Source organism: Lampetra fluviatilis, chromosome 23, assembly GCF_964198595.1.
Source record: "Lampetra fluviatilis chromosome 23, kcLamFluv1.1, whole genome shotgun sequence".
In the NCBI taxonomy this organism is placed as follows: Eukaryota; Metazoa; Chordata; class Hyperoartia; order Petromyzontiformes; family Petromyzontidae; genus Lampetra; species Lampetra fluviatilis.
The window spans coordinates 5437861-5450842 of record NC_136297.1 but is presented as its reverse complement, the minus strand read 5'-3'; the positions used below and the strand labels follow the sequence as shown (position 1 = coordinate 5450842).

The 12982-nt window shown below is 52.6% G+C and overlaps 1 protein-coding gene across 1 annotated transcript; it reads left to right on the top strand.

Annotated features, from left to right (window-relative positions):
* Nucleotides 1-539: 539 nt before the first annotated feature.
* Nucleotides 540-11949, top strand: LOC144940632 (retinol dehydrogenase 10-like). Its single transcript, XM_078866890.1, has 7 exons — nucleotides 540-972; nucleotides 4551-4857; nucleotides 6452-6666; nucleotides 7337-7435; nucleotides 9020-9165; nucleotides 9936-10070; nucleotides 11161-11949. The coding sequence occupies exons 2-7, from the start codon at nucleotides 4599-4601 to the stop codon at nucleotides 11273-11275; spliced, it is 969 nt and encodes a 322-aa protein (XP_078723016.1). The 5' UTR covers nucleotides 540-972; nucleotides 4551-4598; the 3' UTR covers nucleotides 11276-11949.
* The last annotated feature ends 1033 nt before the right edge of the window (nucleotides 11950-12982 follow it).

Below are 12982 nucleotides of genomic sequence, written 5' to 3'. Positions count from 1 at the left end.
TCCGTGACTTTACCGAAAGGACCAAAGAGTATGGGATACAGGAGTTATGATTTTGCCGGATGGTGGAGGGAATGACGACACGAATATCGGCTTGTGACGTCATTGTGATATGCGCGCGCGCCGTGCATTGTGGGCGGCCATCTTATCAAGGGATCGTTCGCCGTCTAATTCATTGAGTTGCCCTTAGTAAGATGGCCCATGCCGCTCGGTGGCTTTGCTTAATTACAATTTTTTTTTACACAAACCCCATGCAATTTATTTATGTTTCCACTTTATTTGATTTCTATTCCGTTGGTTGAGAGTTGTGAAAATTTTTCGTTGTTGTGGTAAGGGTTTTGTCGTCTTTTTTGTGCAAAGCCACGGGAATCGATTCCTTCTTGGTCTCAATGAAACCAAGGATCGTTAATCGATTCCCTGTTGGCTCAGACTAGAACCCGATTGGTTTATCGATTCACCCACGCTTCGTGATTCTCATTCGCTCAGACTGGGAATCGGTCCACGTAAGAAAACAGATGATTGGGAATCGATCTGCAGGCGTTTAAAGTCCGATCGGTGCCACCCATCGCTGGAGCGGACTAAACAAATTAAAAGTTATTTTAACGTAAATAAAAAAATATTTTAAAATCATAAAATGATACGCAGTGCAACGGAGAAGAGCAAATAAACTCACGCGTGCATCAAACTCGTAATGTTTACAAACTTCCATTGTCATCAGCAGCAGTATTAACTAGTTTGACTACCATACATGTATTCGATTACGAAGACATCAACAATACTAGTTCAGGAAGCATCAGCAGCAACATCAGGAATAACAACATCAGCAGCAGCATTAGCAGTCGTTACATCGATCAGCAATGACATAAATCCTGATCAGATGCAACAGCAACAACAGAAGTAGTAACAGCAACAACATCAACAACAGCAACATCAGCAACTTCGTTACCATCAGCAGCGGCAACAGCGTGAGCAGCAGTAAGTAACGACAGCAACATCGAATCATCATCACCATCATCATCACCATCATCACCAGCAGCAGCAATAGCAACATCGGCTTGATCAGCTTGATCAGCAGCTACATAATCGATATTAACAACAGCAGCAACTATTGCACTTGCAATAGCAGCAGCAATGGCATTTTCGATAGCGGCCTCAATATTAGCAGAAACAACATCATCTTCACCACCACATCACCACATCATCACCACCACCACATCATCATCGCAACCACCACCACCACCACATCATCATCATCATCACCACCACCACCACATCATCATCATCACCACCACCACCACATCATCATCATCACCAACACATCACCACCACCACATCATCATCACCACCACCACCACCACATCACCATCATCACCACATCACCATCACCACCACATCATAATCACCACCACCACCACATCACCACCACCACATCATCATCACCAACACATCATCATCACCACATCACCACCACCACATCATCACCACCACTACCACCACATCATCACCACCACCACCACCACCACATCATCATCACCACCACCACATCATCACCACCACCACACCATCACCACCACATCATCACCACCACCACATCATCATCATCACCACCACCACATCATCATCACCACCACTTCATCATCACCACCACCACATCATCTTCATCATCATCACCACCACATAATCTTCATCATCATCACCACCACCACCACCACCACATCATCTTCATCATCATCACCACCACCACGAACACCACCACCATATCATCATCACCACCACATCACCACCACCACATCATCATCACCACCACCGCCATCATCACCACCACCGCATCATCACCACCACCGCATCATCACCATCACCACTACATCATCATCATCACCACCACCAACAATATCACACCACATACGCCGTCTCCACCATCACACGCTTAAGGGCGGCTTAATCTAAGTTGTCTTGTGGTTGTTGTTTGACTTGCATCCCACTGGGATTTTTGCACGCAGCGTTGGTGTACGGTGCTTTTTTCTGCAATATTTTGCTGTCTTTTCTTGGATTTTCTGTTTGCACTTAGTCACATATTCACTTTGAGATGTTTTCTTGTTCATGTTTTAGTTTTTTGTTTGTTGCGGTTGCACCCGATTCAAGAGCCGAATGCCTCACATGGCTTTACCTAATCAATGAACTTGAACTTCTGCCCGCCTCGCTGATTAAACAAACGCCACCAAATGTGCAGCTTCTAATGCTTTCAAAGATACACGCCGTTAGGGGGGCAGCTACACAGAATGATGTCATCGTTCACACACCGCCGTGGATTTGCAGAGATATCGAACGAAATCGTCATGATTATAATCGCCGCCACAAGTTGTGTGACGGGAGTGTAGTACCATCATCGCCGTGTAGACCAGAGCCTTTGGACTTAAGCAGTAAAACATTACCATTGCTATTTAGTGCTTTGGTGCAGAGCAGCAGCAGCATCATCAGCAGCATCAGCAGCAGCATCATCATCAGCAGCATCATCAGCAGCAGCAGCAGCATCATCAGCAGCATCAGCAGCATCATCATCAGCAGCAGCATCATCAGCAGCAGCATCAGCAGCAGCATCATCAGCAGCAGCATCAGCAGGAATAGCAGCAGCAGTAGTCGCAAGTGCAGCAGCAGTATCAGCATCAATAGCAAGATAATCAGCAGCAGCAATAGTAGCAAGTGCAGCAGCAATAGTAGCAAGAGCAGCACCATCAGCTGCAATATCATTGGCATCTGCAGCAGCAGCAATAGTAGCAAGTGCAGCAGCAGCAATATTAGCAGCAATAGCATTAGCATCTGCAGCAGCAGTATCTTCAGTATCATCAAATAGGAACAGCAACATTGATGTACAGTACTGTAATAATCATCATCAGCAGCAACTGCAGGAATTTGTGTGAACCAAATCTTTCGTCAATCCTATAACAGCTGCGGTGCCACTTATGGACGTAAACACAACCAATGCCATGTCATGGGACATTGCCCGAAACGTCGCCTTATTGTAATATTTTTTTTATTTTAAGGTCACGCGCACACACACACACGGTGCTATGGACGAATGAATGCGTTGAGTTTGTACGATATTCCATGCTTCTCTCGTTCGCTTCAGTAAATAACTGAGCACTTAACATTGACGGTGATATAACCCAGCGGGAGCAGCAGAGGTTCGCGGTTCACACTGAGCAGGCAGCCCTGGTTAATACTGCGTTTGTGTAATAACCAATATAATACTGCGCGCCGTAGTATTCTATTAAACGTCCCGTGACGTCGTGTGCCTGGCGTCACGGTCCACGTCTGAAAAGTTTACCCCGAAAATTATTCAACTTTGGGGTGTGGTGGGGGGTGTGGCTTGTAGGGGGTTTCCCACCTTCGGGAGGCCCGAGTAATCGACTAGAACATAGCAGTCCAGTGTTTTGTCGATTAATTAACTAATTATCCCACTCATGGGACTCCTTGCTCATCACTTTTTCTAACTGTCTGGCATGTTCCCCCACTCACGCGCGGTGCCGCCTTCCTGGTCCGGTCTCGTGTTTTGTCATCTCCGATCATTTCCACGTCCACGGTTCTTCTTACCATCCTGGCTCACCTCTTCAAAACCACCTCTTCAAAACCACCTCTTCACTCGGGTCAGCCTCGCCGGTCTCCGTCCCGTTGCTCTCACGTCCGTCACCTTTTTTCGCTCTCGATGAGGTTTTCCCTTTGCCCGACGGCACGTGGCGTGGCCATGCGGCGTTGGGCTTCGGCCTGTTACGGCACGCTGCTGCTGGTGCTGGTGGTGCCCTCTGGTGTTGGTCCCTGTGGCGCTACGTCCAGTGCTGTGACGGTGTTGTGAGGGACGGCACGGTGGCTAGGAGATGTTAACTACCTCGCCCCGTATGCTGGTTGGTCGTGGGTTCGATCCCTACCCTGACTACGCCTGCTGTATGTTTGGAGGTTGCGTGTCTCTCTCCCCGTGGTCGCGTGGATTTTTTATCTGGGTCCTCCGGTTTTCCCCTCCACATTCAGAATCAACATTCATGCATTTCGAGTATTTGGCTGCTATACATTTCCACGTAATGACAAGCCACTTCGTTGAGCTATCATTTGTAGTTAAATATAGCTCAATGGGCCTTACCAGGTAAAATAAAAATACAGTCTGTTCTCCTATAACGCTGCGTGTTTCAATAACGCGATTGAGTGAACATAACTACGTCGCGCAAATAGGAATCAATGGTTGTACGGCTGCCTCGGCGTAGCATCGCACAAGGCATTGGGATACTGCTGGATGCTTCTAGATGTTACCCACGCGCCCGAGTTCTTGTTCAGCCTGCACACGCATCTCACGTGTTATCGCGGACCGTGCTTTACCCCCTATATTAAATGTTCTATTTATTAGAACGCGATTCTTTTTATCATCACCATCACGCCGTGTCCTTCAGGAACGCAACTACCGCGTTATCGGAGAACAGGCTGTAGTTTAGTTCGGCGAGATTAGCGGTGAAGCGGTGAAGCGGCGTTGCGTTTCAGGCTGCGACTTTTGCGGTGTGGTCCTGCAGGCGGCAGCAGCAGCAGCAGCAGGAGGACGGGCTGCTGGCGGCCGAGCGATGCACGTGCTGCTGGAGCTGCTGGTGGTGAGCGCGCGCGTGGCGCTGTCGTTTGCCGTCGCCGCCCTGCGCTGGCTGCGTCCGCGGGCGCCCAAGAGCGTGCGCGACGAGGTGTGCCTGGTGACGGGGGCGGCGCGCGGGCTCGGCCGCCTCTTCGCGCTGGAGCTGGCGACGCGCGGCGTCGACGCGCTCGTGCTCTGGGACGTGGACGGAGAGGGCAACGAGGAGACGGCCGCCCTCGCCCGCAGGGCCGCCGCTGGTGAGCGCGGGGGCAGGGCCCGGGTAGGGTGAGCGGGGAAGGGTGAGTCGGGAGGGTGAGCGGGTATGGTGAGCAGGGAAGGGTGAGCGGGGAAGGGGTAAGCGGAGGAGGGCTGGGCATGGTGAGCGGGGAAGGGTGAGCGGGAAGGGTGAGCGGCGAAAGGGTAAGCGGAGGAGGGCTGGGTATGGTGAGCGGGGAAGGGTGAGCGGAAAGGGTGAGTCGGGAGGGTGAGCGGGAAGGGTGAGTCGGGAGGGTGAGCGGGTATGGTGAGCGGGGAAGGGGTGAGCAGGGAAGAGGGAGCGGAGGAGGGCTGGGTATGGTGAGCGGGGAAGGGGTGAGCGGAAAGGGTGAGCGGGAAGAGTGAGTGGGGAAGGGCGAGCGGGGAAGGTGAGTGGGGAAGAGTGAGCAGGTTAGGTTACTCACCACCGCCACGTGTCGCCGTGCCGGCCTTGATAGGTGTTCGCTGACAGCACTTGCCCCAACAGGGGATCTTTGTCTTTGATGTATCACTGTGACTGTGTGTGTGAGTGTCTGGCTGTTAGCGTATCGCCGGTTGGAAACATTTAGGCTGGCCTGCCTACGATCCATCCTGGGTTTAACCAGGCTGGATTGTGTGAGGAACTCACAAATCCTTGAAAGATCTGGGCAAAGTCCCATCAGTGAGCTCCTCCGGCAGGCAAGGCTGCGTTGGCTGGGTCATGTAGCCCGCATGCCCAGCCACCGCATGCCTAAACAGCTTTTGTTCGGCCGGATCGAGGAGGCTAAACGGGCGCGGCACGGGCTAGAGAAGAGATGGAGTGATGTGGTACAGGAGGACGTGGAGCTGAGTGGACTTGCCGATGACTGGTACCAGCGGTGTCAAGATCGGCCTTTGTGGAGGAGGCTCGTGAAGGACGCTACTGGGCAGTTGGAGGCAGTCGCCCTCCAACAACAACGGAGGGCAGAGGAGCGACGCTCACAATAACGAGCGGAGCGCCAGGTGGCTAAAGCACAGCAAGTTGGTACAGTAGGGGGCACAGGTGGTGCATCAGCCAGTCATCTCGGTCATCTCAGTCAGTCGACCCGTGGCACCTGGGTCTGCCCCGTGACCTCCTGCCAGCGGGCGTTCGACACTTCACGTGGCCTCAAGGTGCACTTGGCTTGGCACAAGCGTCGTGGTGACGTCACCGCCACTTAGTGGCCAATGGCGGTTGTTGTTAGCGTATCACTATGTGGGTGGGTGTGAGTGTCGGTCCTGGGCCTCCCCTAGGTCGACTCAACCTCAATTGAGTACACGGTGAAGTGTGTGCGTAAACATCGCCACTCTGGCATGGTGCCGTCCCGGCTTTCAGTTTAGTTACTCCACTGGTTTCATACCAGAGGTCGCAACCGGGCACCCGATACCCGTACCGTACGTGATACCTGGCTACCCGTACCCGGCCGGGTATGGGTACGGGTACCCATTTGCGACCCTGGTGCGGCCGGGTACGGAATCAAAACCCGTTTGCGACCTCTGTTTCATACACAACACAACACGGAAAAAAACATACAACACAACAGTCCGTAAGGCTACCCGGGGGGGGGGGGGGGCGGTGATGTTCGTGTTTGCGAGCAGACGCCGGTGTGGCATGCCCGCGCGTGCTGGCGTACACGTGCGACGTGTCGAAGCGCGTCGACGTGTACCGCGTGGCGGGCCTGGTGCGGCGCGACGCGGGCGACGTCACGCTGCTCGTGAGCAACGCGGGCGTCGTGTCGGGGCGCCCGCTCCTCGACTGTCCCGACGAGCTGCTCGAGAGGACCATGGCCGTCAACCTGCACGCCCTTTTCTGGGTCAGTGGCGGCGGTGAAGGCGGTGGCGGTGGTGGTGGTCGTGGCGGTGGAGGTTGCGGTGGCAGAGGAGGTGATGGTGGAGGTGGCAGTGGTGGTGGCGAAGGTGGTGATAGTCACGGTGGTGGTGGTGGTGGTGGTGGAGGTTGCGGTGGCAGAGGGGGTGGTGGTGGTGGTGGTCGTGGCGGTGGAGGTTGCAGTGGCAGAGAGGGGTGTTGGTGGAGGTGGCAGTGGTGGTGCCGAAGGTGGTGATGGTCACGGTGATGGTGGTGATGGTGGGGGTAGTAGTGGTGACTGGTGGTCATGTTGGTGGTGGTTGAAAGTGGTGGTAATGATGGGGATGCTGTTGGTGATGGTCATGAAAGTGATGATGCTGCTGTTGGAGGTGGTAATGAAGGTGATGATGCTCTTGGTGGTGGTGGTGATGATGCTGTTGGAGGTTACGGTGGCAGCGCTGCTGTCACCGTCGAAATGATCGCACTCCGACCCTAGCAGGCTCATTTTATCCAGCCTAAAATACGTTCACGCGACAAAACGTTGCGGCAACTCTTGCTGGTAACCATTTCCCTCAATTTCCTTAAAAATTTCCCCAATCGTTCATCGTGGCACGTCAGACTAACTACAAGGGAGATCCTTGCCTTCCATCCGCTTCTCCGCGTTGAAACGTGCTCAGATCACCAAGGCGTTCCTCCCGGCGATGTTGGAGAAGAATCACGGCCACATGGTGACCATCGCCAGCTCCCTGGGCCTATTCAGCACGGCCGGCATTGAGGTGCCACCCCGTACACCACAGCCAGCTGACCTCCTGACCTCGGTCCTCCATTGTGACCCCAACCCTAACCTTTGACCTCACGAACCCACACCGACGCTGGTGCTGGTGTCGCGTGATGCAATCGTCCGGATGAATGTGTTGTGTGCGGGCTGTGCAGGTCTTGGTTTGCACACCTAATGCTCTACTAACAACCTGCGTAACAACATGAAACCTCAACGCATTCGGCAGTAACATTGCGTGGCCTTAGAAGAATAAATATATTAAAGTCAACGGTTTGGGCAATGACCCTCCATAGCACAATAAGAAAGGCCATTGCCCGAAACGTTGCCTATTATATATATTTCCTTTTACAGGCCACACATGTTGCTATTGATGAACGTGTTGAGTTGTGTTGCTTGTGCCTGTGCACCCACTGCCAACGCAGCATCACCAGATACTTTGTTACAGCAATAGGCTGCGTGCAGGAGAGTTGAGTGAGATGAGAGAGGTAGGAAAGTGTGAAGTGGAGTAGAGTGAGATGAGACGGGACAGGTAGGAGGGTGTGTGAAAAAGAGTAGAGTGAGATGAGAGGGGAGAGGTATGATTACGTGTGTAGGAGAGTAAAGTGAGATGAGAGGGAAGAGGTAGGAGAGTGTGTGGAGGGAATTGAGTCAGTTGAGAGGAGAGAGGTATGAGAGTGCATGGAGGGGAGTAGAGTGAGATAAGGGGGTGCAAAAAAAGAGATGAAAGGGGAGTGGTAGGATTACGTGTGTAGGAGAGTAAAGTGAGATGAGAGTGAAGAGGTAGGAGAGTGTGTGGAGGGAATTGAGTCAGTTGAGAGGGGAGAGGTAGGAGAGTGCATGGAGGGGATTAGAGTGAGATAAGGGGGTGCAAAAAAAGAGATGAAAGGGGAGTGGTAGGATTACGTGTGTAGGAGAGTAAAGTGAGATGAGAGTGAAGAGGTAGGAGAGTGTGTGGAGGGAATTGAGTCAGTTGAGAGGGGAGAGGTAGGAGAGTGCATGGAGGGGAGTAGAGTGAGATAAGGGGGTGCAATAAAAGAGATGAAAGGGGAGTGGTAGGATTACGTGTGTAGGAGAGTAAAGTGAGATGAGAGGGGAAGAGGTAGGAGAGTGTGTGGAGGGAATTGAGTCAGTTGAGAGGGGAGAGGTATGAGAGTGCATGGAGGGAAGTAGAGTGAGATAAGGGGGTGCAAAAAAAAGAGATGAAAGGGGAGTGGTAGGATTACGTGTGTAGGAGAGTAAAGTGAGATGAGAGTGAAGAGGTAGGAGAGTGTGTGGAGGGGGGGGCACAGTGAGCTGAGAGCGGAGAGGTAAGCAGCAGCGAGTCCGTGTGATCTTGACATTAACGATTGGTGCCACTATATAAAAGTACAGGGGCTACGTGGTCTCGTTTATCGGCGCTGGTGAGAAGTCTGCCTGCGGAACTTCGGGTCATCTGGAGCGTGAAGGCGAGGGGTTTGGGGAGAGACTGTGAAGGGAGCGGGAGCATCTGCCGTAGCGGAGGGAGGTATCGTCGCGAGCAGGGATAGAGACATCGACTTCTCTCTGCTGGGGCGCTAACACAAATCGCCGCCCTCCACGCTAGGATTACTGCGCCAGTAAGTTTGGCGCCGTGGGATTCCACGAATCGCTGAGCCACGAGATCAAGGCGATGGAGCGCGACGGCGTGAAGACCACGCTCGTCTGCCCCTACCTCGTCCAGACCGGCATGTTCCATGGGTGCCGGATACGGTGAGTGTTCCGCAGGATCCGCAGCCTTGTATCCGAACTGCTCCTCGCCAAACTTACTTGCCTCATCACCAACAATATTTGAAGATGTGTTTTATATCGGCTCCCTTCAGATGGAGCATCTCATTATCATGGTGTGCAGGGTACCAACTCGGCACACTGTAGACCCAGCTCGTCAACACGAACTCACCTCCTCACCGCGCACCTCACCAAGACAGTGTGGTTTCAGACTGGGGCGGTCCTGCACGTGCGCCATATTCTAAGTTGGTCTGCTACCCACACCTATGATTAGCACGATTGGTTACGTACGGTGCGAAAGAAGTTCAACATACATACAGTCGAGGTGTAGAGAATTTGAACAGGACTCTTTTTGACCTGGTCAAGGCCTATGATACCATGACTAGGCCAGGGATCTGGGTTATTATTTGTGCTTTCAGGGTCCCTGACCAGACTGGATTGTTTAAGAGGCTCAAATATCCTTAAAAGATCTAAAATGCACTAAGTTGGCACAGTGGGTCGCCGGGTTCATATCGCAATGTGCTAGAAACTGCACTACAAATTAAAGTGAACTGGTCCTGGGCCTCCCCTCGGTCGACTCGGCATGAAAATTAGTGTCTGATGCACTGGGGAGACAAAGGCAGCCGGGTGTGGGTGGTGCTGGCCACCCACCCCCCTCGTGTGCCATACCGGCCTTCATCGGTGCTCGCGAACAGCACTTTCCCTAGCAATCTCTTGAGGCTATACGGGGGATCTTTGCCTTTGTGTGTGTGCAGTAAGGAGGTGGAGACGTACGTGCTGCCCCCGCTGCAGCCGGAGCAGTGCGTGCAGCAGGCGATGAGAGCCATCCTCACTGACCAGCCCGTGCTGTGTATGCCTCGCCTCATCTACCTCGTCGTCTTCATGAAGAGGTGCGTTCACAGGAGACTTTGCAAGTGTGCGTGGTATTGTAGCAGTTGGCACGATGCACTGCGAACCCGGCGACCTGAGTTTGAGTTCTGCCCACGGCCTACGCTGGTGACAAGTATCTGAACTGGTCATGGCCCCCCCCCTACTCAGCTTTAAATGAGCACCTGGTGCAGTGTGTGAAACATCAGCACTGGGGATACAGTTGTTTAGTGACTGTGTACATATCTGCGTGTCTCTTTGTGTGTGTGTCTCTTTTTGCGTGAGCTTCTCAGTGGTGAGATGTTAACTACCTCCCCTGGTATACAGGAGGTCGTGGGTTCGATCCCGACCCTGACGCCTGCTGTATATATGAAGTGTGCATGTCTCTCTCCCCGTTGCCGACTGTATTTTTCTCCGGGTCCTCCAGTTTTCCCCCTCCACGTTTAGAATGAACATGACGTGTTTAGAGTGTTTGGTCTCCTGGTATACATTTCCACATGATGATAAGCCAACTTCCTAGAGCTATTATATGTGATAGCCAGCTCAGTGGGCTTTACCTGGTAAAATACAATTTTTTTTTCATCATCAAAAACAAAAGATCTTCCGTGTAGCCTAAACAGACTGTTGGGGCAAGTGCCGTTAGCGAGCGCCTACGAAGGCCGGCACGGTATACGAGGTGGGGTGGGTGGCCAGCACTGCACCCGGCCGCCTTTGTCTCCCTCGTGATGACATTTGCAGCACCGCACCAGGTACTCGTTTGAGTATTTGGCTGCTATAAATTTGCATATTATAAGCAACTTTATTGGGCTATCATTTGTGGCCAGGTCACTTCTGAAAACAAGCTACATAGCTCAGTGGGCCTTACCTGGTAACATAAGAGACATCTTCTTGGTTCTTTCGGTAAAGTCACGTAGAAGGGAAGTAAGAAAATAATAAAAATAAAACAAAATAAAATATTTTTTTTAAAATTATTTTATTACTTCCCTTCTACGTGACTTTACCGATAGAACCAAGAAGATGAATCCCTGCAGTCACGAAATTTAACATAAGAGACAGTTTATAGTTTAGTTTGTGTCTTTGTGTGTCTCTGTATTTCCGTGTCCCCGCGTTCAGTATCCTTCCATGGGAGGCTGTTGTGGCCATGTACCGCTTCCTGGGAGCGGACAAGTGTATGTACCCGTTCTTCGAAGAGTGCAAGCGGCGGACCAACAACAACCAGGAGCTGTGACCAGCCCAGCCGCCACCCACCGGGCCCCCCACCACCTAGAGATGGGCCCCCCCCAAACCTCCTGCTAGTGCTCCCCAATGCCTAATCATAGGACCCACCCACTACCTTTGGATGAGTCCTGCCAATATCCAAAGATGGGGCTCCTCTAAACATGCCGTTGGACTCCCCGCAACCTGTAGATGCACCGCACGATACCTAATAGTGCGTGCACTAAGACCTACGGACATGGGCCCCTAGAAATGACTGATGAGGGCTTTGCGCTACCTATGAATGGGCCCCACAATACCTAGGGGGCGCCACAGTCGCCTGGTATCCTGGAGTTCGTGGGTTCGATCCCTACCCTGACTCCTGCATATTTGGAATTTGCACTTCTCTCTCCCCGTCGTCAAGTGGATTTTTTTTCTCCGGGCCCTCCGGTTTTTCTCTCCACATTTAGAATCGACATGCATCTCGAGTATTTGGCTGCTATACATTTCCACAGAAGCCACTTCGTTGAGATATAATTTGTGATCGCCAGGTTGCTTCTGAATAAGAGCTGGATAGCTACGTGGGCCTTACCTGGTAAAATACATTTCTAGATTTAATCATGGGACGCCCCCCCCCCACTTAAGATGTGTGCATCATTACCTCCAGATGGTCCCCTTGAATCTACTGATGAGGACCCCCCCCCACTCTGTACCTACACATGGGCCCCCTACTGTCATTAATGCCCCCCTCCCCTCCCCCACCCCCCCATATTTCCCAGGGTGGGTTCTTGGATGGACTGCGTGAATCACTGCGCAGGGCCGTAGAGGGCTCGTGACGCCTTGAGAGAGATGGGCAGTGTGTGATTAGCGCCTCCTGTGGCACAAAACGGGAGAACTGAACCATGACAAACTAATGGTGCTGGCCACAAAGACAAAGATCCCCCCTGTAGCCTCAACAGACTGCTGGGGCAAGTGCTCTTAGCGAACACCGATGAAGGCCGGCACGGCACACGAAGAGGTAGGTGGCCAGCACCACGCCCGGCCGCCTTTGTCTCCCCAGTGGCGATGTTTACACACCGCACCAGGTACTCATTTGAGGCTGAGTCGACCTCAGCGAGGCCCAGGACCGGTTCAGATAATCGTCACTGGTGTTGGCAGTTAGTGGGTTTGTAGCGCACCACCACCCCCTCGTTCACCGTGCCACCCTTAATAGGTGCTCGCTAACAGCATGAAAAGCCCTTGTTTGTCAACCCACTGCCGGATGAGGGACTCCCCACGCGCCGTGCCGGGCCGTTTAACCGTACTTCACCGTGCTGGTCAGTGCGGGTTGGTGAAGGTAACGGAGCATAGATGAGGGGCAGCGTAGTACGGTACAACAATGGATTCTGGTATTGCACTTCCCCGCTGCTGCTGCTGCTGCTGCCCCTGATGAGTGGTATTGATACTCCGGGTGCCTTTGTTTTAAAAACACGTGACCTTACAAATAATTGTGCGTGTTTATGTGTACTTGAGGCTCTTGAAGGACGCTACTGGGCGCTTGGAGGCAGTGACCCTCCAACAAAAACGGAGGGCAGAGGAGCGATGCTCACAACAATGAGCGGACCGCAGGGCGGCTAAAACGCAGCAACGTGGCACAGTAAGAGGGGCACAGCTGGTGCATCTGCCAGTCATCACAGTCAACCCATGGCACCTGCAGGGTCTGTCCCGTGACCTCCTGTCAGCGAGCCTTTGCAACTTGGCG